Below are 26,231 nucleotides of genomic sequence, written 5' to 3'. Positions count from 1 at the left end.
TTGTTGACTTTTGCGACAATGCTGCGGCGCTTGTGGCCTCTAGGGGCACTAGACGTGAAAATTACAGGTCGAGCGCACCCTAGTGGCCAAAAATTCCACAGTGTGCCTTTAACAAGCTTAATTTAATTTTGCCCAGTTGTGGCCTGTTGAGGGGCAATAAATATCAAAAGTTCCAAAACATCCATTGTGTTATTTGCATTGATCCACTATATAAACATAATATCTACATACATGGCATTTGATTGGAGGCTAGTCTCACTTTGTCCACCGGCAACATTTTTTTTTAGATGTGTGTACAATGTTTCATGTTTCTGTTAATAATGTATTGTATTAAGTGTCCATTTCATTATAAAATTCAGATTTATCATAAATAATTGAACATGCACATGTGTTTTAAGTTCCGTTAAATAGGGGTAGAGGTGGGGTCACATTTGAGCATTTAAAATTTAATTTTACTTGAAAGTAACGCAATAGTTACTTTCTTAAGTAACTAGTTACTTTTAAAATTTGTAACTGAGTAACTAATTTAGTTACTTTTTGGAAGAAGTAACTAGTAACTGTAACTAATTACTTTTTAAAAGTAACTTGCCCAACACTGCGTTTCAGACACTGAGAAAAGAGCTGATGCTGAATGCATATTATAAGAAAATTAAATTTTAATTTTTTTTTAATTTATTTTACATTAGATGCATGTAAACCTATTGTAAATTAGGAGCCTTTAAAAGAGCACAATAGGTGCATAAGTTCTGAATCTTTCTGGTGGCATGCTGATAATCATCTTTCATCTCTGCTCTTCTCAGTAGGCATGTTGGCTTGTGTGTGCGATGCATGCTGTCATCTGTGTAACATCATCATTCTCATCCTGCATCTGCATGCTTTCTGTCGGGCCTGAGCTGACTTTAGTGTGGCCTCCATTACCGGCATCATGGACGAAACCTGTGATGATGATGACCGTAACCCTCCGATTCTCTCCTCCAAGAAAGGCCCGTCCTGCATTAGGTCCAAGCGTGACTCCGGCCCTGATCCGAGACGGGATGTGGAGCGTCTCCGAGTCTTGTTAGAAGTGGAGCGCAGTCGAAACCATCAGGCTCACCGGTGCTTCTCTCTGGAGCTGCGTCGGCATCGGGACGAGGCCCGTGAGGAGCGCGAGCGGGCGCTGAGGGATCTGACGTATCGACTCGAGCAGCAGAAGACGCTGGAGCTGCTACGACAGCGGGAAACTCTGGGACGAGAGCGTGTGGCGGAGGTTCGCCGTCTGTTGCGCTGGCGGAGTCGGGACGAGAAACGTACGGAGAACTTGACTCTCAGACAAACACGAGAAGTTAAGCGTCAACTAGCTGATGAGATCGCTGGAATCGGCAGAACCACCGGGGTACAAGCCCTCAAACCTGCATGTAAAGGTAATGGTGACAAGGTAACACCCTAGCAACCAACCTGAGTACCCTAGCAACCACCCAGAATACCCTAGCAACCGCATAGCAACCACCCTGGCAACCACCGGTGTACCCTAGCAACCATATAGCAACACCCTAGCAACCAGCCAGGATAAACTAGCAACTGCATAGCAACACCCTAGCAACCAGCCAGAGTACCCAAGCAACCTCATAGCAACACCATAGCAACCATCTAAAATACCCTAGCAACCACTCTGAAAACCACCGGTGTACCCTAGCAACCATATAGTAACACCCTAGAAACCAGCTAACCTAGCAACTGCATAGCAACACCCTAGCAACCAGGCCAAGTACCCTAGCAACCGTATAGCAACACCATATCAACCATCTAAAATACCATAGAAACTGGATAGCAACCACTCTGACAACCACCTGTGTACCCTAGCAACCATATAGTAACACCCTAGCAACCATTCAGAGTAACCTAGCAACCAGCCAGGATAACCTATCAACTGCATAGCAACACCTTAGCAACCAGCCAGAGTACCCTAGCAACCACCCAAATATACTCTAGCAACCACATAGCAACAACTTAGCAACCACCCAGAATACCCTTGCAACCGCATAGCAACAACTTAGCAACCACCCCACGTTTTTATACTACTAAACTTCAAGCTTTTAAAAGGTAACTCTTTTAAAGGTAACGGTGTGGCGTATCTCAGACTCGAGGAGCTGCTGAAGACGCTGCTCGCGCAGGCCGACGGGAAGCACGTTCATTTACTTCAGCGCCTTCAACAGGAAGTGGATCTAGAGAAGAGCGTGTTCCTCTGTCACCTGCTGGAAGCCCACAGCAGACCCTCACACGAGGACCACGACCAACACAAGCCATCCCGGCCGAGGTCCAAGAGTTGCGCTCTCTTCCGTTCCCGCTCTCCATCCCGAAGCGGATCTCCTCAGCGGATGAAGAAGAGACAGAGGGCGGACAGTGACACTCCTCCACTCAGCTCATCTCCAGAGCTTCTGCCGGAGGATTTACCTGAGCCGTGTTCATCCCATGAGGGATCGCAGAAGGGCTCAACATCCAGATGTTCAGAAGACAACATGGATGATTCGGTGAGAACTTTGTTTTATAGCATTGTTTTCTCTACTTTCTTGTGTAGATTTGAAAATCATGCTTTCCCCCATTATTAGGCGCGTTTCCTAGTCATTCTAAAAATCATGGCAATGGATGTTAAAACGACTGCTTAAAGCTGATTATAGACCTCGTTTTATAGTTAATGATCTTACACAGTTATTGAACTGAATCAACACTGAGCTGAATAATGACACTAGCTGCTTTATTTGATGAACTTTGCATCAGTAGGTGCGTTTCCATTACAGATTTGCGCAACACTTTTTCACTTTTTTTTTTTTTTTCCCTAAATATCGACAAAAAGCTATTGCGAAATTACGGCGTTTCCATTAACCGATGTTATGCGACAAACTTTTTTTCTCTCGGGATCAGTCATTCCAAACATCATGGCGACGGATGTTGTTAGGTTTACTATATCCCAGCCGCTGCACTGGCCATTATTATTAATGGAAGGAGACGTGTGTGTGTGTGTGTTATCCAGCATTAATGACAAGGAAAGACCTGTATACTGTGAACGGCTCATATGAGGAGTTTCTGTGTTTCTCCTCATTTCTGCTTCCAGCTCGTGATTGTGGTGTTTCTTTGAGGATTAGAATCCAGTATTCCTGTAATTCTTTTGTCTTTTATGAGTTTAATAAAGAACTCTGTCTCATATTCTGTCCAAACATAGAGTTCGCACTCGAAACCCCTTCATGAGTGTTCACACACAGCGTTTAACAGATGTGATTTTAGCCTAAATTTGAAAGTAGTTCTAGATTTGGCTGATCTAATGGAGACGGGGAGATCGTTCACGAGAAAGCTCTACCGCTCTGATGTTTATATTGTGTCCTGCTGACACACAGAAGATGCTGATTCTCTGATCTCAACGATCTGGGAGGAGTCTATATTGACAACGTGTTGGACATGTAAAGGTCCCTGATTATAGCATTGCTTGTGTTGTTTCCTCTTCTCTTGCTTGCTTCTTAATTTGGGATGCACCGATATGAACATTTTGGCCGATACGACAACCGATAATTCTTTGTTTGAAAGCCGATAACCAATATATTGGCTGATAAATCTAAATCCAACTTTTTATATAATTTTTGAGAGTCTGATTACAAAAAAGCCATATCCCACCCAAGCACACAATTATAATGTTATGTAGCCGATATGACAGACTTGCGCTGCACATGTTGCACTGAACTGTTTTACTTTTTTTTTTTACTTTTTTTTATGATTTCAAATTTCAATCATATTTTAAGCAATTCAAAACCATCTTGGTGAACTAAAGTGTCTCAGCTATATTACTACTATATATATTACTATATTTATTTCTATATCATTTTCTGATCAGGCCAATAACGATACCATTAAAAATGATCATATATCGGCCGATACCGATATGGTGGCTTATATATTCTTAATCTAATTGGCTAATAAGCCTGTTAATATATATTTGGAAAATTGTTGGCTCTTTGACAGATTGCTTTTGTTCCTAAATCGTGTTGGATAAAAGCATTTGCTAAAGCCATAAATGCATTAATGTATATAATTTTTTACTCTATGCAAGGATGTTTTGCGTTTTCTCCTTCAGTTCGACTGCTGTCATATGGAAAATAAATTAAAATAGAGCAGTTATTGAAAAGCCAGTATATGCAGACTTATGCGTAGTTCCAGGATAAACATGGGATTTGTTCAATTAACCAAGCTTATCATATTCAGCTATTTTGAATATTATATTGGTTCAACATTTTGAGGTTGGTAAGATTTCACAGAAAGTTTTATGTTCATCAAGGCTGTTTATTTGATCAAAATACAGTAAAAAGAGTAATATTTCTAAAATATTATTACAATTTTGTTTTCTATGCGAATATATGATAAAATGTTATTTCAAAGCTGAATTTCAGCATCATTACTCCAGTCTCCAGTGTCACATGATCCTTCAGAAATCACTCTAATATGATGATCTGATGCTCGAGAAACTTTTCTGATTATTATCAATGTTGAAAACAGTTCATATTTTTGTGGAAATCTTTTCAGGATTCTTTGATGAGCAGAAAGTTCAAAAGTACAGCATTTATTTGAAATATAATCTTTAGTAACAAGTTTTTACTGTCACTTTTGATTAGTTTAATGCATACTTGCCGAATAAAATATTGTTTTTCAAATCTTACTGACCACAAACTTTTAAACCGAAGTGTATTGCATTTCTACACCACTAGTTAAATTGTGCATTTGTTCACTTTCTGTAAACGGAATAAACTGTTATTGGTGCAGTTTGGAGGTGGGGCTCATTTGCATATTCATAGAACCACACATACTAAATGAGGCAAAGGTGTCGAGTTACATGCTATTTTAAGACGTTCAAGGAAATTTTTTTTAAATATGTAATTTTGATGATTAAAGATACATTTTAAGGGATTAAATTATTGACTACACGGGGACTTTAAAACTACTTTAAACTGAAGCTTTTAAAAAGGTCAGGCTTTCTCTTGACAACCTTTTTTGTCTAGTTTTATTGTGCAATGCAAACCATAAGGAGAGAGTGAAGAAATGACAGACACTGAGACCCCCTCCTGCGCTGATACTGTGCAATGAATAATTCACAAGTACAGAACAAGCTCAGAAAATAGCCGTCTACTGCCACTGTGAAACGGCAGACTGAACCGCGTGTCACAATGTTGTGATTGTTCTGGTGTTTTTAGTGCCCTGTACATATAGAGGAACAGCATAAAGTTGAACTTCTGGACATTGGCGTTTTTTATGTAGGCTACTGAACAGTTTTGCAAGGGCACTTATGATGTTTAAGCTCTGGATTATGGGGTTTTAGTTCTATTTTCCCCAGATTTAATTCTGTTTAATAGAGGGTTTTACTCAGTTGGCTTTATTACCTCACTCACAGACTGCGTAACAATGGTTTAGCTCAATGCATTTGTTGTCTGCTAGTATAATGATGGTTATGTGCACATTTCAGGTCGAGAGTCTTGATATTGCCATTGGATTGCAACTGTACAATCACACGAATCAGATATTTATTGGCCAGTCAGTAAAAAACACACACACAAAAAAACAGGTCTAATAAACAAAAGGATAAGTGTTGTGTAAACATATACAGTTTGAGGGTAAAAAGCGTGTAGTGTGTTATTTTAGTTTAATTTATAGTATTTATTCATTTTTATTTTAGTAAATTTGTTATGTGCTTTTGTCATTTTTATTGTTTTTTTTTATATTTAGCTTTAATGACATGTAAAGCACAGCATTATTTTAAAGCCTGATCTATTTAAGAAAGATATAAACCCCTTAACTGCACTTGGCGTGCTTTTTTATTGCCCTTTTTTCCTATCACATATTTTAGTAATCATCATAAATTAGGTAAAATTGTAAAATCTCAATTTATTCTGTCAAAACAGTTATGAAATTGGACTTTGCCTTACCATTGAAACCATATTTTAAATCTTTTTTAGCAGGCTCCTCCCCCTAGTGGGCGGTGTCATGTTGCATATTACAAAATTTATTTGAACTATTTTGATTTTTTTTCTTCTAATTTTAACAAAACGCATATCATTGGAAAGGTCTGAGACTCAAGGTGTCATATTTGGTGACTATATTATGATTGAAGTGAAATATTAATTTGTTACAGGACAACTCATCAAAATTCAATGGAATATGGGTTTCGCCCGGTGGCCATTTTTGGTAATACGCCTACACAAAATCTCATGGGAACTTCAATTTTTGTGATATCAACTTCAAATTTGGAACACAACTTGGTTAGACATATGATTTTGATTTTATAGCAGTTTCAGAGTAAAATTATTTAGAAAAATATATATTTTGAATAATAATGTTTAGTACAGTACATTTGGACTTCTATAAGTTTTTTAACTCTCATTTCTTGAAGTGCGTTCACTTCAGCAATAATCTGCAGAGTGTCTTCTTTAAAAAGAGTCCAAACTTGGTCTGTTTTCCAAAGCATTCATGAATTACAATAATTTAAGTTTAGATAGCGCATGTTCACGTCTATGCTCAAAAAGGGTGACAGTTAAGGGGTTAAATAGCCTTGAAAATACTATGGTATTATAGGTATTCAGTGCAGCTGTTGGGATATAAGAAGCCCACTGACATGTGGTGTGTGTGTTTATTTTGAGGAATATACACTGCCATTCAAGTGTCCCTGTTTAACCTCTGGTTGTTCACCTCAGATTTGAAAATGACTCAAGAAATGGACGTTTAAAGGGTTAGGTTAGGGTTAGTTGTAGGTCTGTAAAACACAGACCTACAACTAAGCCTGTTATGATAACTACTTTTTGTTAAGTGATATACTGCCCCAGAAATTATTCAGATAAGCAATATTATTGTCATTTTAAGACCATTTTATGCCACTGAATAAATAATCATAATATAAGCAATTGCGCATAAGGCTCTTATATGGAGATTTTCCATCTACAGATTTCCCCCTGACCTTTCCTCAGTAAAGTAATAGCACTCTATTCCTGAAAAAGATTGCAGATGTCCATATGAACAAAGGCATATGTCTATTTTTATAGAGGGATGGTTTTCAAAAGTTGAACTTCTTTTAACTTGAGCGCCGAAAGTGAGGTTTTTGTACTGGAATCACTGCTTTATTCACATGTTTTATACGACAATTTTTCACAAGTTAAATTCACAGCTTTAGACCGTAGAATAGCTACTGATGTATTTTATGTCATAGAATAAAACTAGAAAATATCTTAAGCTTGTTTTCACCACAGACCTTATTTCAGCCATTTTACAAAATAACCCATTTAAAAAAAACAGAAGTGCTAAACGTGTTAAACTCATTTCTGGCCTACAAAAACACATTATCCCTTTATCACTCTATGCAATTTCAGATGTTGTTTTCCTCTTCCTTTGTTTTTCCCAGATCTCTTTGACATAATGACATATAATATTTTTTAATTAGTAGATTAATGTAAATTTTAGCGATTCACCGATATGACAATTCTGCCTGATATTGATAACCGATAATTTGTTATATTCGAAAATACTATATAATTGATATATTGGCTGATAAATCTAATTCTAAATAAAAAAAATTATATAATTTTTCAGAGCCTGATTGCAAAAACAAGTGTCTCACCATTAAAAGCCACATCCCAAACCCAAAAGTAATTTTGCACTCCTACGACCAACTTTCTTTATCAAAAAATACAGAAATAAATAAAAAATCTAGTGCCTTACAAATAAATAAAATTCACAATATTCCTTTACAGTCGTGTTCAGACTTAACTGCACATGTTGCACTGAACGTTGTTATCCTTTTTTGAAATGATTTAAATAATATTTCAAGCAATTCAAAACCATCATGTTGAACATTGCGCATCTGAAGAGTCTCAGCTTGAGGAAGATTATTTATCGGCTTTAATATATAGGCCAAATTTTCTTATTGGGCCGATAAATATAACATTAAAAATGAACATATATTATCGGCCGATAGCGATATGGTGGCATCCCTAGTAAATTTGTGTATATCTATGGCTGAATATTTATTATAAATCAGGGTTAGTGATTTATACATCTCTTAAAGCTACAGTTCCTCTAGAAATGTTCATTTTGTCATCATTTACTCATGTTGATCCAAACCAAACCTCTATGACTTTCTTCTGTGGAACACAAAATAAGATATATCAAAGAATGCATTAGTGTTTTTGCCCATGTAACAAAAGTCAACAGGGTCCAGTGTGGTTTGCACCCCATTTAGTATCAAAATGTCTTGTTTTGTGCTCCACAAAAGAAAGTTATACAGATTTGGAGCACAAAAACACACTCAACAAAATATTGTTATCGACAGAATCACAGAAAATATTGAGATATCATTCTTTGTTGTTGCAGACTCCTAATTCCAACTATTTGGTTGGTCACTGAGATTGTTGTTTTGTGTGTTGCTTATGTTTTATTTTGAGCTAATAGAGTCGCTGGGGTCTGTTTTTGGCATAACTGGGTCACTCCCCCCGCTTTCCTCCCAAAAACTGATGCGAGGTTACACCAGGCAGCTCTGAATTATTGATATTAGCTTGAGATCAACCCAAACAACAGTGTGACGGCGCCAGACGCACGTTCTCTACATGACAAAGACCCAATAGATCATTCAAGCTTATAAACCCATGGTGTGTCTAGGAGACCTGCTTCTGAGCTTCGTGGCTCTTTTATGGTTTTGTCTTGTGTAGTTTTGGTTTCATGAGTGTTTAATGGAGCCGGTGGAGGCACTGTGTGAAACCAGTGTATGTTGTTTTGTGAAAATTATCAAATATGCTGTTGCTGGCGTGCGCTGGCAACTTTTATAAAAACAATTTTGGCAAGGAAAGAGTTAAAGTCCCCCTGTGGTGAAAATCCAGCTTTTTATGTTGTTTATGTGTCTATGTGGTGTTTTTAATACGCTTTAAGACACACCGTGTGTAAGTTCATAAGTCGACAGCATTGCTGAGTATTTTCTGCTTAAAACTGCAGTGAACCAAAGACAGTCTCAAAAACACGGTTTGAAATCGCTGGTGTTTCTGACGTCACAAACGACCTTGTAACCAATCAGGTCAACGTGTGATCGTCAACCAGTGGATCTCTGAGCTGAGTGAGTGAGTGGAGGCGGGGCTCATTTGCATATTCATAGAACCGCGAATACTAAATGAAGCAAGGGTGTCGAGTTACATTCAAGCTATTTTTTGAAGAACATTTTCAAGGAAAAAACTTTTAAATATGTAATTTTGGTGCTTAAAGATGAGTTTTCAGGGATGAAATTATTGACTACAGGGAGATTTTAAGAAACAGGAATTTACAACAACATTGTTTGCATCTATGTTTTAATAATCTGAGGCATATTTGTAACTTTTTTTGCTCACACATTAGTGTTTTTGACCCTATTCAAACCAGCATTGTGCACAAGTCTATGTTTTCTCCATATAAGTAGGTTAGCCGTGAAGAGTTACTCATTTAATGTGGATGCAACATGTTACGCTGTGTGCTGTTGCCTTTCATTGATCTTAATTACGTTTATGGTCTGGCACAGTGAGTAAAATGAATGCGACTGATCTGTTTAGTGAAGGGTGTGTGTTGGTGTTTGTATAGAGTGAATTAAATGTGTGTAATCCAGTTAGATCATGATTGAGATTACAGCCTGTGCAACACTGGAAAAACTCAAGGCTGTCTCTCCTTTTTTGTAATATAGTTACATTGTGTGAGGCTTTAGTCTCTTAATGTGAGTATGCTGTGTGTAGGAACATATATTTTATATCCAACTTTATTAATTTTCATGTGTTACATGAGTTTTAGACTGTTAGGCAAAGAGTCACGGCTGATCTAATTCCCCCCTGCGTACGCCTGATGATTAAATCCCATTTACAGTCAAACCAAAATATATTCAGACTCCTTCAACGTTTCTCACATTATCACAGTTTATTCGCTATAGTTTAGATAATGGTATTAAAAATTGACAAGAACTTAGTTATTAAATCAGTTGATATTTCACTGGTTTTGTCCGTTCTTCTGTTAGACTCTCACACATGAATTATGTTGAATATCTGTCAGCTGTTAAATTTAACTACACAATTAGATAATACCAGTTTAGCTCAAACGATTACCAAGCAATGCTTCATGTTGTTCAGTGTGTGTGTAAAAAGAGCATTAGCAATTACAGAAAACACACTTCAGCAAAACATGATCAGCTCAAAGTGGAGGAATCATTATTGGTCCCAAATGTTTATAAATGTTACTGGTAGTCACTGTATGAAGAATATTTGGGTATAATATGTCACAGTTTACTTTATTTTGCTCTCCTCACTTACATAAATGAACTATAGTGTCCTGCACACACTAGTAAAAAAATATCAAAAATGATATCTGGTGTGTGAATGATTTTTAGTTTGACTGTGTATATATGAGAAAGGAAAGGGAAAATCTCCTGCTGCCTGAACTCTCAGTCTTGGTTTGCGACTTAAGTTTGACAGCGTTCCGATTGGGAAAATAATTTCTAAAAAACGTATAAGAAATGAGGACCTTGTTAACTTGTCCCACTAGTGAATTCCCTCAATATTTTTTCATTGTATGAATCACCCGTCTGAATATAAACCTGTAATAATTGATGAGGCAGCCATGAGCATCGCTGCCACACCATGAAATTGTCTCTCTTTGTGTGAAGACCTGACGTCTAATGAGATGTTAATGGAGCGTGTTTTACCTCCGACACACACACACACACACACGCGGGGGGTTTTCATCGGCTCTGAGTTCAGTTCTTCTCCCTGCGAGGGTTACACTGTATCTCTGTGTGTGTTTGCTCAGTGGAGAGGCAATTAGCAGAGGCTTTTTCTACATGAGAGCGAGTCGGTTGAACTCCACGGAGGAGGATAGCATTGCAGGATAATTAGATTTAAAGACCACTAGGGTTTTCAGTGCGATTTATCTGCGTCTGTATGTATTTGTCTGTCTGTCATAAAATTGAATTCATATTTTGCTTATGAATTTTACTGTAGTGTAATGAATCTCTGTTGGTGCATGTAATTTTAATATTATTTATTTACTATAATTTTTTTTTTATCACATACTCTCACACTCTCTCACACTCTCTCACACACACACACACACACACACACACACACACACACACACACACACACACACACACTCACACTCACACTCACACTCACACTCACACTCACACTCACACTCACACACTCACACTCACACTCACACTCACACACTCACACTCACACTCTCTCTCTCTCTCTCACACAAACTCTCACTCACTCACTCACTCACTCACTCACTCACTCACTCACTCACTCACTCACTCACACACACACACACACTCACACACAGTCACTCACTCACTCACTCACTCACTCACTCACTCACTCACTCACTCACTCACTCACACAGACACACAGTCACTCACTAACTCATCCTCACACTACCACTCACTCACTCACTCACTCACTCACTCACTCACTCACTCACTCACTCACTCACTCACTCACTCACTCACTCACTCACTCACTCACTCACTCACTCACTCACTCACTCACTCACTCACACACACACACACACACACACACACACACTCACTCACACAGTCACTCACTCACTCACTCACTCACTCACACATACTCACTCACTCACACACACTCGCACACAAATACCCTCAAATAACATGAACAGATACAACTTTTGATTTTAATGACGTATTCGTAAATGTTGCCCACAACATCAGCTTAAAGCAACGACTAAATGGCTGTTTGATCATTGATTAACATGAACTAACTCTGACATCGGTCAAAAAGGAAAGTCTTTTTTGAAGCAGAACATAATAATGAAAGATTTTGAACTCTTGCCCTTGATAAATAGTTCGCATTTAGACCAAGAACATGCATTTATTCATCCATCACCTTATTTACTGTATAGGGTGAACATTAATCCTATACACTCTAAAAAATCCTGGGTTGTTTCAATCCAATTTTGGGTCAAATATGGACAAACCCAAACGTTGGGTTAACCCTCTGGGGACCAGAGTGTTTTTGGGGCCCTTGGGATGTTTTGACATGCACTGACATTTGTGCTTTTTTCAGTTATTTATAAACATGTTAATGGCAAAGGTGTAAATTCACTCTATATAGCACAAACTTGGCTACCATGATATCTGAGCAACATGTATGTACATGTTTGTATTTTTAATAGAATAATGTTTATGCGTGGTTATTGAAAAAAATAAAAATGAAATTTGCTGAAATAAGACCACAAAACACATATTGATTATTTCTTCACAAGACTTTTGAAAATTGTATCATAGAGCCTAGAATATTTGCTCCAAAACTATGTGAGAATCATCCTGACTACTCATTCAGATAAGTCAATAAAGTCTTTTACATTTTTAATGACGTGTTTTGTTTGAGAAAGCTTTATGCAGGAGGCGTGATCTCTCATTAATATGTGTGGCATTTCACACCTGAGAAAGACAAAGACCCTCCCCATAATGGCCCTATTAGGTGCTATCAGGCCATATCATTACAGGAGCCTTGCACAAAGAATGAGGAGATTTAAAAAAGAATGGCTTTTAGATTGTTTGGATTTATATAAGGAAAATACAGGGTGCATAAGTCTGGACACTTCTATCACACACCCATTACCATATAGACATGGTTTTATTTCAGTTCAAAGTTCAAAGTTAGAGTTGGAAACATCTTGAAAAGAAAATTGTCTTTCTCCATAAATGTCTTAGTTTGATCATACATATTTCAAAGTTGAGGATTCATTATTTTGATATAGCTTGAACAAACACTATAACATCTTAGTTGATTAGTTTATTGACAAAACATACTATATATTTAACATATGAGCAGAAACTCCTAAAAAAAGCTTATTTGATGTCTATTTTAGAGTAAAAACTTTATCCGAAACGAGTCAACGAAATGTTGTCTGTTATTTAGTCTGTAACAGTGCGTATCTGTGCGTTCATTCATTCATTCATTCACACACACACACACACACACACACACACACACGATTCACATTTAACAGTACGCTATTTTTCCGTTTACAGACACTACGTTATTCTATATCGCGATTAGAACAAAGCACTTGCAAAAAACACTTACTTCTCAGCTGAATCTGTTCATCCTCGAAGTGAAAATAAACCCAGTGGTAAATGTCCCAGGATTGTTCCTCATATAGCCGCGCAAGACGACAGTAGATTAATCTGACTAAAAAATAATGTGTGTTTTCAGAGTTTATGGGCGTTAACGCGTCTCAATGTGTTGCTTCACATATTTGCGTTTGAATAGCGCGTGCTCTCCGTGGGCGTGTCACATTACCAGGGATAATCAGCTGAGAGAACGATAATGAGACGGGCTGACACGTCTCTCTTTTTATATAGATGACATAAACGGAGAATATTAATTTTTAGTTTTGAATCGGATCATTTAAAAGTACAAACTCAAATGATTTAAAAGATATATTGCTTATGGCTGGGTGAATAGTATTAGCTGAGTTGTGTTGAAGATTAGAGACGTGCTCCAGAAAAAAAGTTCACGGTGACCGAGAGGCAGAACGCTCTGCCGAACGCTGTTTATTTTCTTTATTTTACAAAAGCACAATATTTTATTTCGATTGTATGTGGGCACATAAAAAAGTAGACATTTACCAGATTATTTTTTCATATTTCTTAACTCTATATGAACAGAAATTATGGTAGTACTTTAAGTCTATTTTTCTGCTATGTGAAAAAAAACGAGCAAAACGCGCCGGCGCGTTTCTGGTCCCCAGAGGGTTAAATATGTAATTTAAATATTTAACCCAATGGCTGGGTTTGTTGATTTCATGTTGACTTCAGTGACCGAATCCCAAGTAATATTGCACAGCGGTTGTGTTTGTGTATTTCCACGCTCTCCTGGTTAATTCCACATTCCAGACGCCGTACGTCATCGCTACCATTGTCTCTCAATGCTAATATTGGAGAAGGTGTGTGTGGCCCTGTGTGTGTGAATGAGTGAGTGAGTGACTCCTTTGGTCCTTTCCGTCGAGCAGCGCTGCCTCTTTGACGATCAATAGAGCGACATCATTCCAGCGTCATCTCCATGGAAACCATCCTGCTCCGCGTCTGTGATTGGCTCTCTCCCAGAACCTGCTTGAACGTGATTGGAGGAACCCCCCCCTCTCTCTCTCTCTCTCTCTCTCTCTCTCAGCCACACGCTCTCCTCCTCTTCATCTTAATGTTGTTATCTCACCAAACACACATTTAGGCAGAGCACGGAGATGCAGCGTGAGCGCTGAAGCATCACTGAAAACAAGGATCTTTCCTTCATGAACTGGCACTTTCATGCGGAGGAGATGATAAGGATGAGAGGACGGCGCAATGAGCCGAGTGCAAATCCAGTCCGTGGAGAGAGAGGGAATAAAGAGACCTGTTAGAAAATAAGACATCTCGGTCTTTCTACACGGTTTCCCCCTTTTTTTCTCTCTCTCTTTGACTCTCTTTGGCATTAACAGCAGGAGGACGTCGAGCAGTATATGGATGACGGCAACACACTGAGAGCTTAGTGACTAAATATCATCAGAGCTTCATCTTTATACGTCTCTCGATCTCCTGGATGGAGATGCATTGACGTTTATTAGTTATTTTGAGGTACGTGAGCTTGGCAGTGTCTCTTTAAGAATCGTATTGCGACTTTGCATTATCTCTTGCGTTGATGAATCGTTGTTGAGATCATCTTATCAGAACGTCTCCATCTCTTGAAGTGTGAGTATTAGATGTGCAGCGCTTGAGAAAAGTGGGATTTTTCCTCCATGTCCTTGCGAATATACCCTTCTGGAGGCTTCCTTGAAACCTGTGGGAAATGGAGTAATGCATGACTTGTGCACTAGGCCAGACCCATCCGAACCTCCTCAACACGGTTCCCCCATGCCGGAGATGAGTCGCGGTGAACCCCAATCTCCAGCTGGACCTGGGCATCCCGACAGAGAGAAGCCAGAGCTGGGATCAGATGCGTTGAGCGGGATGAATCTGGGATCCTCCACGACTAATGGAAACGGCAGTGTTACGGTGCCGCCCACTGTTTTGGGGAAACGGCATCATTCTCTGTACGAGGGGCTGAACGGATGTGAGGCGGGAGGCTTTGGAAAGGTGCGTTTCTCTAAAAATACGGCCCAGTCTTTTTGTCATACGACCAGATACACTGCAAAAAATGATCAGTGTTTTTGTCTTGTTTTCAGTCTAAAAAATCTAAATTAAAAGTGAGTTTTTGCTTAAAACATGCTATATTATCTGCCAATGGGGTAAGAAAAGTAATGTTGATTCAAACTCACTTAATTTAATTTTTCCCCCCCAGAAAACAAGATATATTTAATGTCATTTTGCTCATCTAGTAAATGCTTCTTGATTTAAGAATTTTTAGATATTTGGACTGGAAACGAGTCTGCTTTTTAATTATTTTTAACCTTGGATTAACATAATGTTGTATATTGTTTCATATTTCACACTGTTTATACTTGTATGCATGGTTGGTAATTAATCTCGAGTAGTTAGGTTTGAGAAATCCTGAGTTGCTGTTTTTATTTGCATATTTATGAGGTTAATGAGAAGTAAATGTACAAGTATAATGTGCATTGATCATGCATTCTTATTTAACTAATCTGAGGCTTTGGCAAGGTGTGTTTCTCTGTTCGTCAAAGATACGGTGTCCGTGGGCAAATATTCCTGTATCTTTGCGGCCCAGTCATAGTCTTTTTCTCATACAAACAGATATTATATCATTTTTTTGTTGCCATTTTTAACCCTGGATTAAAATAATATTGTATCTTGTTTTGATATTTCACACTGTTTATACTTCATCATATAGTCATATATCATCATATAATCATATAGTGTCTTTGTTTTTAGTAACATTTTTAGCTGTTTTTCTCTGATGCTGGTGAAAGTTTCTGTACAAATCTCATTAATATTTAATGAGGCATGCATTAAGGCAGTTTATGATTGGTTGAGTTTTCTGAAACTTGCTGTACTGCATTGTTTCACTGTTTTTTTCCAAGGGCTAAAGCAGTTGCGAGATGTAAAACGTAGGTTGACCCAGGGTTAAAATATTCCATTATTCAGGGTTAACCCAGGGTTAAGCCTAGTGTGAAAATCCCTATAGTATTTCGCCCTGTTGTTCTTGTATTTATTTGCTGTTGTGTGTCTGAGTTCAAGGTCTAATCGAATCAGAACACCATTCAGAAATCAATCATGTCAATCACCAACACATGCAGAATAGAAAGTGCTTACTGAACTGACTCTGGGGGGTTTACATTTTAAATCGGCAAATTTTCTAGCCTTATTAGATGTATGCATTCTTACATTTAATCAAATTAAATCCGAATAATCAGACTGGCTATTACCAATGAAATAGGCAGTAATTTTTTGCACAGAAGCTGCATCTAAAGCAGCGTTTAGATGTATTTACATTGCAAAAAAACATTTAAGCATAAATAATGGAATATATCATATTTAATTCAAGAATTTCTGAGTAAAAAAATGTCCTTCACCAATTTATTTCAATGTAGTTTGATGCCAAGTTACTGTGGTAATGACTGAGTCATTGAATCATTCATTCAACCGATTCGTTTAAACAGCTGATTCATACAGGAATGAAGCAAGTGTCTTTATGAGTGGATCATTGTTCAAAAACACTGATTCATTCAGGAACGAATCACAACTGTGTGTCTCCGGCGCAGAACGGTTCTGTTGTGGCTTTTTTAAAACTATTTTCATTAGTGAAATTATGCAAAAACAGACAATATTGACAATACTGTATCTAAAATATAACTCACAATATGAACTTCTTCTTTATTGAACGTTTTATAAAATCAATATCACATTTACAGTCATGCTGATATTTTGGGAAAAGAGCATGTTTGCTTGGTGTAATATTGCTTTATTATATCATAAACAAATAAAGTAAAAATCAAATTTTTAACCTCATTTATTGAATTTTAGGTCGTTCTTATAGTTTCTACATCATGCAGTGAAAGCATGCACTATAAAAGCAAGTGACACTCTAAAATGTCAGCTTCCACATTGTTAAAACAAGTTACGATACATATCACACACCCTTATGTCTTGTCTGTAATGTGTTTGTCAGCAGCTGAATTCAGATGCAGTGTGTGACCGTCCTCAACCCATATTCCCTGCTGCAGACTCAATGTGGGACAGCGCAGGATTCACTAAATGCGGCCTCATTGAAAATCAATATCAGCGCTGCAGGTTGCCTTGCTCCCGTTACTGACCTCAGTGATCATTGTGAAGGTGTGGAGGCGTGGCTTGAGTGACGGGCCTCACCTCGCATGACCTTGACCTGGACATGTGCTCGTTTCTCATGTGCACAGTGTTAGGGAGGAAAACTAGTGCTGCTTAACTGTGCTTTTCAATAGTTGTCAGCATATTCAAGTTTTTCTACGACTGAGACACAAGTAGCAGCGTAGCCTGACAAAACATGAAATTACGGTCTTTTGTCACAGTACATATATATATAATTTTATTTATTTATTATAAATATTATTATCACTAGTGTCATTAATATGGTAAAATGGGTTGCAATATCTTAAATATATTGTATTTATTTGCATTTAATTTTTTGTATATAAATGATTTATTATAAAAATTGTAAAAAAAAATATTATTGCCCTTTATATGTATGTATGTATGTGTATATATATATATATATATATATATATATATATATAGTTTATTGCATTATTAATTATATATTTTTTTGAATATATTTATTTTTTACCATTAATATTTTTTATTATTAATAATATGTATAATATTTGTATACATATTGCCCTACATTATTATCATTAGCATATGGTAAAATGGGTGGCAATATCTTAAATAAATATATTTAATATTTTTTATATATATATATATATATTAAAAATATATTGTAAATAAATATAAAAATTACAAATATATTATTGCCATTTTTATATATATTTTATATATATATATATATATATATATATATATATATATATATATATATATATATATATATATATATATCATTATATTTAAAATATATTAATTTTTTACCATTAATATTTTTTATTATTATAAATATTTATATTTTTAAGATATTGCCCTCCATTTTTAGCCTCGCAGTAGCTTGTAACTATTTTTCTAAAGAGTAACTCGACAGTTAATAAACTACTTTAAAGGGTGGCATGCACAACAAATAATCATAGTTATTCATCATATCGTTTGTTGTCTTTGCATTGGCATCTTCTGTGTCTGCATTCCAGTTGGTCAAGTGTGCTTTGCATCAGTTTGGGTTTAGGACAATGTCTCTCAGCTGTACGTGTGGATGCATGAGATTTCTACTCAACTGTCTGATATTTCAGCAAATAAAAGCATGCATCTGGACCTGTTTTAACACTTTTAAAGACGTTGGATATATTGCAGAGTTGCATGAGCTACTTTTAAGATACTATGCATTGCATTTTTAGAGCTTGACGGACCCTGCTCGCGATCTGCTTTGTCGTGCATTTGGTTTAGCGTCTCCTTTTGTTTGGGACTGAAGATCAGACAGACTTTAATGGCACGAGGGTGCCTCTTTTACAGCTTGACAGATATGATCGATTTGCACTGTCATTGTGAGAACATTCATCAGAAATTCTCCATGTTGGTTCTGGTGACACGAGGGTGAGTAAATGAACTGTTCCTTTAAAGAGCTGCGAATTATAAAGGCTGGAGCTCCAGGGCCAGAAATAGAAATGAGGGTTGAGAGTAAGATTGGGACACCGAGAGGGAGGAGGGCGAGCTCTATTAGAAGTGCTCCCATGGGATGCTGGGAGGAGAAATGGATAGATGGGATGAATAGAAAGATGGATTTTGGCTCATGCATGATTGAATTCGTGGCCTTATATCGCCCGTCCCGCTGCTCCTGGCCGATTCGTGACACTCTCCAGCCCAGCGGGGGGCAGACACGGTTCAGACACGGCCTGATATTTAAAAGGCCTTTCGGAGGACGTCCAAATTATCATCCTGTCTCAGTCCATTTGGATCTACACTGGTTATCCTTTGTTGTCCTCGTGCGAACCCATTAATTTTGGGGTGTTTGCTCTGTACAAGATCTCTTCAAGTGTTATAGTTTTCTGCTCCGGCACAGACCACAGTGTGGTGAAATTGTGTTTTATACACATTTGCAGTGAGTTTGCAATGATAATTGCGTTCATTTACTCATCTGGACTTTCACGGAAAACAAGAGATGTTTAGCAGTTTCATGTCGCTCTGTTGCAATGTGATTTCAAGCCCCATAAAAGACAAATAGCCCCAAATAAGACTTCTGAAGCCACACACTCTAAAAAATGCTGGGTTGTTTCAACCCAAATTTGGGTCAAATATGGACAAACCCAAATGTTGGGTTAAAAATGAACAGTTGAGTATTTGGTCCCCTCTTTGGAATTTTCTTGAGAATGACTGTTGAATGTTTTAAATTTTTCACTCTAGTTTTTTTTTCTTTTTTTTTCTTCTCTTTTCTTTTTAGTTTTGTTTTTTTGCTACTACCCTTCACTTGATCCTTTAACTACCAGTTGATGGATGATTGTATGTGCTGCCATGAGACACCTGTACCATGGTTCTGATATTGTAAAACTATAAAAACAATTCTTTAATAAAAAAAAATAAAAAAAAATGTACAGTTGAAAGTTGAAGTTGGGTTAAAATTTTAAATTACATTTTAACCCAACATTTGGGTTTGTCCATATTTGACCCAAATTTGGGTTAAAACAACCCAGCATTGTTTAGAGTGCATAATGTAAAGTTAATCTATGAACCACTGAAGTTCATGTGCATGTTCTTCTATGGTATTGTGTTGTGTTTCTGACTGTATGCAAAAACCATTTGAATTTCTCATGGATAATTTGTATTATGTTCATGATTTAAGTCTTCATGTTTCAGATAATTCATAATAAACGTCAGAACCAATGTGCAGGTTCTTCTACGCGTTCTTCTTCTACCATGTTTCTGAATATACAGGTTCAAATATGTAAATAATAATATGATATTTTTTTTAAACGCATCAGATTTTAACAGAAGATGGCATGATTTTTTTCAGCATGCATTTATGGCCCTGTTTCTTGCACAACACTATTGCATGACTTTTGAAGATTTTGCACTCTTGCACGAGCTGTTTTTAATGGTGCTTTTGCATCATTTGTTGTCATTTTTGGAGCTTGACAGCTTGGGTTAAAAGCTGGGTTAAAAGTAACCCAACAGTTAAGTTAACTATTTATTTGTATTTATTACATTAATAAATACACTTTATTTTCAAATACAGATTATTTATTTGTATAAAACAATAAATATGTCTCCACAATTATATATTTAAATTACAAATTAAATATCGGGGAGTCTAGAATTTAATGTAAATATACATAACTGTGTACATAAATTCAAAATACACAAGTGTACATACAAGCATATGTATTTAACCCAACAGTCGGGTTATTTCTAGAAATGATCCGACGATTTTAAAAACGACCCAACTTTTTGGAAAGTAACCCAACATAGTGACCCAATATGTGTAACCCAATGGTTGGGTTAAATATATAACCCAATACTGGGGACTGCCCCAGTATTAGAGTTAAATGTCCCTATCTGATGATTTACAGCAGCTCTTGTCATTTTTGTGTGCAATATTATGCAGTTGTATTCTGTTGAGTTTTGCTGTGTGGATTTGCTCATGTTGGATGTATGCTTGAACAGACCAGGCTTGAAGCACACACACACACACACTCTCACGCGTCGACACACTCAGCACCTGTCAGGTCGCCAAACACCCGCCGCCTGCACTGGGTGGCCAAGGTGACACTTTAGCACTGTAACTCTCCGACTGCGAGAGAGAGAGAGAGAGTAGATCTGACATCTACAGTCCTGTCTCGCACTACAGACTCCTCACACTGCACCCTCGACTATCACACTTAATGCTGGGTCGTTTCAACCCATGCATGGGTCAAATATGGACAAACTCAACCATTGGTTTAAATTTTACATTTTAGGTTGGGTTTGTTGTCCATATTTTAACCAAACATGGGTTGAAACGACCCAGGATTTTTTAGTTTGTTGGTCTTGTTTTCCCCCTTTATGTTCACTTATGATTAGTCAAGGTTTCTTGCATCAAAATCAGCCATGATCATTTTCTATCCTCATCCAGTCTGTTTTTGCTCCTATACCTTTAAGACGTATGCACGCATTAGCATTGACAGACTTGTTTGCATATGCATGTAATAGCATATGCATCAGTATTTAAGTTTTTGATATGCTATAACTTGCACAGATATGCAAAAAAGTTTGTCAATGTTCATACATATTTACGCCTTTAATGTATATGCAAATATGGGTGGTAATATGTTAATGAGCATGTGGTTGTGATGTCATTAACTAAAACTATAAACGTAAAATGAACTTTAATTTAAATTTAGTTAAATATAAAAATTTAACTTGTATTATTTTTAGCTAGTTACATTTTTCTTTAGTTGAAGTACTAAAATAAACTAAAACATAATACAAAACTATATAGACATTTTTAAAACAAAACAAAATAAAAATGGCAAATACAACAAAAAAAAACTGAAATTAAAATGGAAAAAAAAATCGAGCTCAAAATGTTATCAAACTATAATAGTATATCAATAATACTAAAATATTGCAGGTTGTACATAATTTTTTTTTTGGACAAGCTATTTTTGAGTATTTCTCTCCAATGAAGCTTATTTTTTAGGGCATCACGATCTCATTAATGTAAAATATATTTGACTGTTTCTTTAATTTTAGAGGTAAAACTTGACCTGCAGATATTCTTATCCAGTTCCGCAATATTCAGCAAATTAATTAGTAAATTAATCTCATTTTTAAAAAAAGAGCAAAATCCGGATTGCCGTGAGAAGAAAGCTCTTGTAAAAGCGGTAATTCTGGCAAATCTTTTTTGGCTGTTGTAAAAGATCAATAATTTGAGGATGGATGAAGCTCTTTGAGAACATGTTATCTGATTAATAGCACTGAGCTGGAAAACACCTCTGGGAACCGTGTGTGTGTGTGTGTGTGTGTGTGTGTGAGGAAGTCTCGACCCTCTTTATATTGATCCGGATTCTCCATTCTCTGCTTCTCTCCTGGAGCTCTTAGAAAAGATTGATTTGAGCTTTTCCAAAATGCAAGATGATGTATACTTGAGTCTGGCATGATTATCCTAAACGTCTTCACAGGACAGGCTGAGTTCAGGACAGTGTCTTTTGACATCTGAACAGGATGGTGAGTCGTTTTAAGGTCATATTGAGTTTCTGCTCACTTTATTATAGGCCGCTTCTTTCTATTTTGGCTCTGTGCTGTGGGACATTACACGACAGAAGATCCGTTACACAGATATTTGAGGCTTGCGTTCTTTGTTAAACCTCATTGGGTTCATTCTTCAAACGTGTGTCTCTTTTAACATTGCGAAAAATACATTCAGCTGATTTCTTGTTCACGTGTGAGAGGTGAATTACATTTGGAAAACGGTATCACTGTTTGTTTGTTTTAGTTTTTTTACCAAAAAAATGCTACTGTAGAAACCTAATTGGTTAAATATCAGATACATGAAAAACCATAAACAGTGAAAAATTGTAAATGGATAAACATCACATTATGTGTGATTTGACTTACTTTTACTAATATTGGGAACATTCCCATAAGTCCTTGCACGACATCACATATGATTGTTTTATTTAGTTTTGTTTTGTTATCAGCGTTTCATGGACGGACAACTTACGATTAAATTTTATCACCTGTATATTATCAGTAAATTTGAGGTACAAAGCAGATTATAAAAGCGGCTACTGTAAATCTCTAGCAACCACAGCTGCCGTTTTTACCATCTATTCACTGTAAACATTCAAACCTACTTCAACTTAAAAAATGTAAGTTCAGTCGCCTCAAATTAAGTATAATCAAATTGGCTGTCGTTTCAGCTCGTTTTGTAAAATCTTGTCTCGTTGAATCGTGTATAACTTAAAAATTAAGTTAAATATTTTTACGAGTTAAAGTAATGGAAAACATATGTTGTCATGACTTTTTAAAGCTGCAGTCCGCAGTTTTTCCTCTTTGTCGCCATCTCTGTTCGAAATCTGCAATTGCAGTCATTCGCGGAATTATCAACGTTACGTGAGTTGTGCCTCGGCACGGCACAGCGCGGATGAACACAGTGTTTGAGGAGAGTGTGTGTCTGTCAGTCGCCGCCGGTGTGGATCCTGGCATTCAGAATCACAGATTATTCTTTTTGGAAGTATGACCAACATAATAATTTTCACCGGAAAATGTAATATGAACTAGTAACTAACATCCACTTTTGTTCTGGTTCTGACTTTGCAGTAAATCGCGCTGATTAAATCTAACAATCGCTTATAAGTTATCATATCACGCAAACTGTTCAAATTGTTAATGTTAACAACATCAGCATTGCGTGACTACATGTAATGTCCTACCGATATTTATGCTTGTTTTTGCATGGGCCGGTTGCAGTCTCTTCTTTTCTGTCGCCACTCCAAAGTCTTTTGCATTTTACAGCGGGTGAGTCTCTAGTTGTCACTGGTGATTGTCGTTTGAACCTTTCTGGATCCGCCATCAAATTGATAAGTTTAATTATATCAAGTGCTGTGAGAAAAGGCTATAAATCTCCACCTCCAACATCCTCACTCACAACATAGCCGAGACTCTTCTTTATGTGTACAGATGTCAAGTCAAGTCAAGTCATCTTCATTTATATAGCGCTTTTAACAATGGATTGTTTCAAAGCAGCTTTACAGAGATAAACATATAATTTAAGGTAACAGAGATTGTTTTGGTTTTATAGCGGTTCTTGAATAATGTTATTTCCAGCTAAAGTTAGTTTTGATTGATTCACCTCCGTCGAAATGATCAGACGTGATGTGTGTGTGTACAGATGTACAGATGTATGTGTGTACAGATGTGTGTGTGTATACAGATGTGTGTGTACAGGTGTGTGTGTGTGTGTACAGATGTGTGTGTGTGTACAGGTGTGTGTGTACAGATGTGTGTGTGTATACAGATGTGTGTGTACAGATGTGTGTGTGTACAGATGTGTGTGTGTACAGATGTGTGTTTGTGTATACAGATGTGTGTGTACAGGTGTGTGTGTGTGTACAGATGTGTGTGTGTGTACAGATGTGTGTGTGTGTGTACAGATGTGACGTAATGACGCAAAGACATGCTCGAATCTCCCATGGAAATCCACCAGTACCACTGGAGTTAAAAACATTAAGCTAACCGCTTTGAATCGAGCTACGGCAAGCAGAGAGTGTTGAACACTGGCTGGTTATGTACTTGCTCAAATATGTATTTTGGATCATTTTTAACCCTAAAAAAGCTATGGACTGCAGCTTTAAAGGGGTCATATAATGCCATTTTCATACAAGTTAATTTGATTCTTTAGGGTCTAAATGAAAAGTTTGTAATATACTTTAATTAAAAATTCTCATTAGTATTGTAAGAAAACCTAGTCAAAAACAGCTCTGTTTTCAGCACGCCGTTTCAGTGCATATGCCTTTAAATGATAATGAGCTTCGCTGACTCCGCCCCTCTGTTCTGCGGGCGTTTCGACACAACGCACGTGGAGTGTTGCCTTGACAACAGTTGAGGGGATATTTTGGAGAGAGAACGGCAGCGGGAGTCTCTGAGGACACATCTGTGCAACCGTATCAGTTTGAACCGGAGTCGCACCCGGAACAAGATGGCGGCCGCAAAGAAGTTCGACAATTAAGGCTCGAATGGTTGGTTAACGTAATGTCACTTTGATCTATCTTTGTGTACTGGCAGGGTAGAGTAACTTAGTGAGATGTACGAACGCTATGTGTTTACTGATGTATACGTACTCAGTTTGTAATAACACAATAACCATAACGCGTTGTTCATTATAAACGTGGGATTATGAATTATATTGAGAACGTCGTATAGAAAACATGCTGTAATGTACCCTGAGTGTAAACCTTAGACACATTCATCGTGAAGCATGCAAGGGATTTGCAATGATTAATATAAAATATACAATTTTACACTCACTTCTTCTGGAGGTTCAGCAGGAACACGAATAGTTGGTACCGATTCTTTTTTCATGAGCAGCTTCTTAGCAAATCCAGCTTTATACTGACCCTCGTTTATAAAGCAGTCTGCTGTGAAATGATTCGGCAAACATGAGAGCATTGACGTTGCTCGTGTGGAATATTCCCTTCGAAAACAAACTCAGCCACTGCGTCTTCAGCGGTTCGGATTCAGGAACATTAAAATGACTGTGTTCGTTATTACACCCAAGAACAGAACACCACAATCGCTTAGACGCCATTCTGCTCATAGACAGTGCTCCAGCATATCAACAATGAGCGCGCCGGTCCGCGCAGACTATGATTGACAGCTCGTTCACGAGCGAGGGCGGGTCTGTGTTGAAAAGCTGCTGTCAATCAACAGTCGTGGGAGGGGCGTCCGATTTTATTGACGTCACACGCTCGAACGGCTTGATTTGAGACTGGGAAAAACTTATAAGGAGATTAAAACAAAAACACTGGATAGTTTTTTATCATATGATGGTTGTGTACAGGCACTGCCAACACACATTTCAGTACAATCAACTTATAAAAGTGCATGTACCATTATATGACCCCTTTAATATTTAATTTCACATTTTACAGAATGGATAAGCTTTATTATTTATTTATTTTTTAGATTTCCCACATTTTGGTATACTATTGTTTAGTCAATTTAAAGTCCCCCTGTGGTGAAAATCAAGTTTTTAATGTTTGTGTCTATGTGGTGTTTTTAATACGCTTTAAAGGGTCACTTCACCCATTTGCATTAAGGTTTGTATTGTTAGAAACCCTGTCATATATTATAATGATGGTGGAATTTTGCTTGTTTTTTTTCTGAGATGGGAGAAAAAAGGATTTAAGTGTTTTACTTCCGTCCTATCGTGACGTAAATATCGTCATTTTGCGTCACGATAGGACGGAAGATAAATTTCATTGCATATTAAGAAAACTACAGCCTTTAGCTCATTATTATTCAAGGGCGTGGGACCCACTCACCCCACCGGCCTATTACAGATCAGTGGGTGGGACTAAACCTGAAGAAACCAAACTATTAATCCGCCATCTTGCTTGGAAGACAGCAAGCTAAGCTAACAAGCGCTCAA

At 37.2% G+C, this 26,231-nt stretch overlaps 1 protein-coding gene across 14 annotated transcripts in view; it reads left to right on the top strand.

Annotated features, from left to right (window-relative positions):
* The window catches only part of LOC130076194 (peripheral-type benzodiazepine receptor-associated protein 1), a 187,628-nt gene that overhangs the window by 5,264 nt on the left and 156,133 nt on the right, over window positions 1-26,231 (top strand). For 12 of the 14 annotated variants that reach the window (XM_056241189.1, XM_056241178.1, XM_056241177.1 and 9 more), the window contains exons 2-3: window positions 801-1,400; window positions 2,095-2,507. In XM_056241189.1, coding sequence (XP_056097164.1) covers window positions 926-1,400; window positions 2,095-2,507 — 888 coding nt within the window. In that variant the 5' untranslated portion in view covers window positions 801-925. Of the gene's footprint in view, window positions 1-800; window positions 1,401-2,094; window positions 2,508-14,965; window positions 15,146-26,231 lie in introns of those variants that run through there. The other 2 variants (XM_056241180.1, XM_056241187.1) reach the window with 2 other exon arrangements.

Source organism: Rhinichthys klamathensis, unplaced genomic scaffold (genome assembly GCF_029890125.1).
Source record: "Rhinichthys klamathensis goyatoka isolate OS25496 unplaced genomic scaffold, OSU_Roscu_1.1 h1tg000633l_1, whole genome shotgun sequence".
NCBI lineage: Eukaryota > Metazoa > Chordata > Actinopteri > Cypriniformes > Leuciscidae > Rhinichthys > Rhinichthys klamathensis.
The sequence above is the reverse complement of the archived record's forward strand: the minus strand, read 5'-3'. Positions and strand labels throughout refer to the sequence as shown.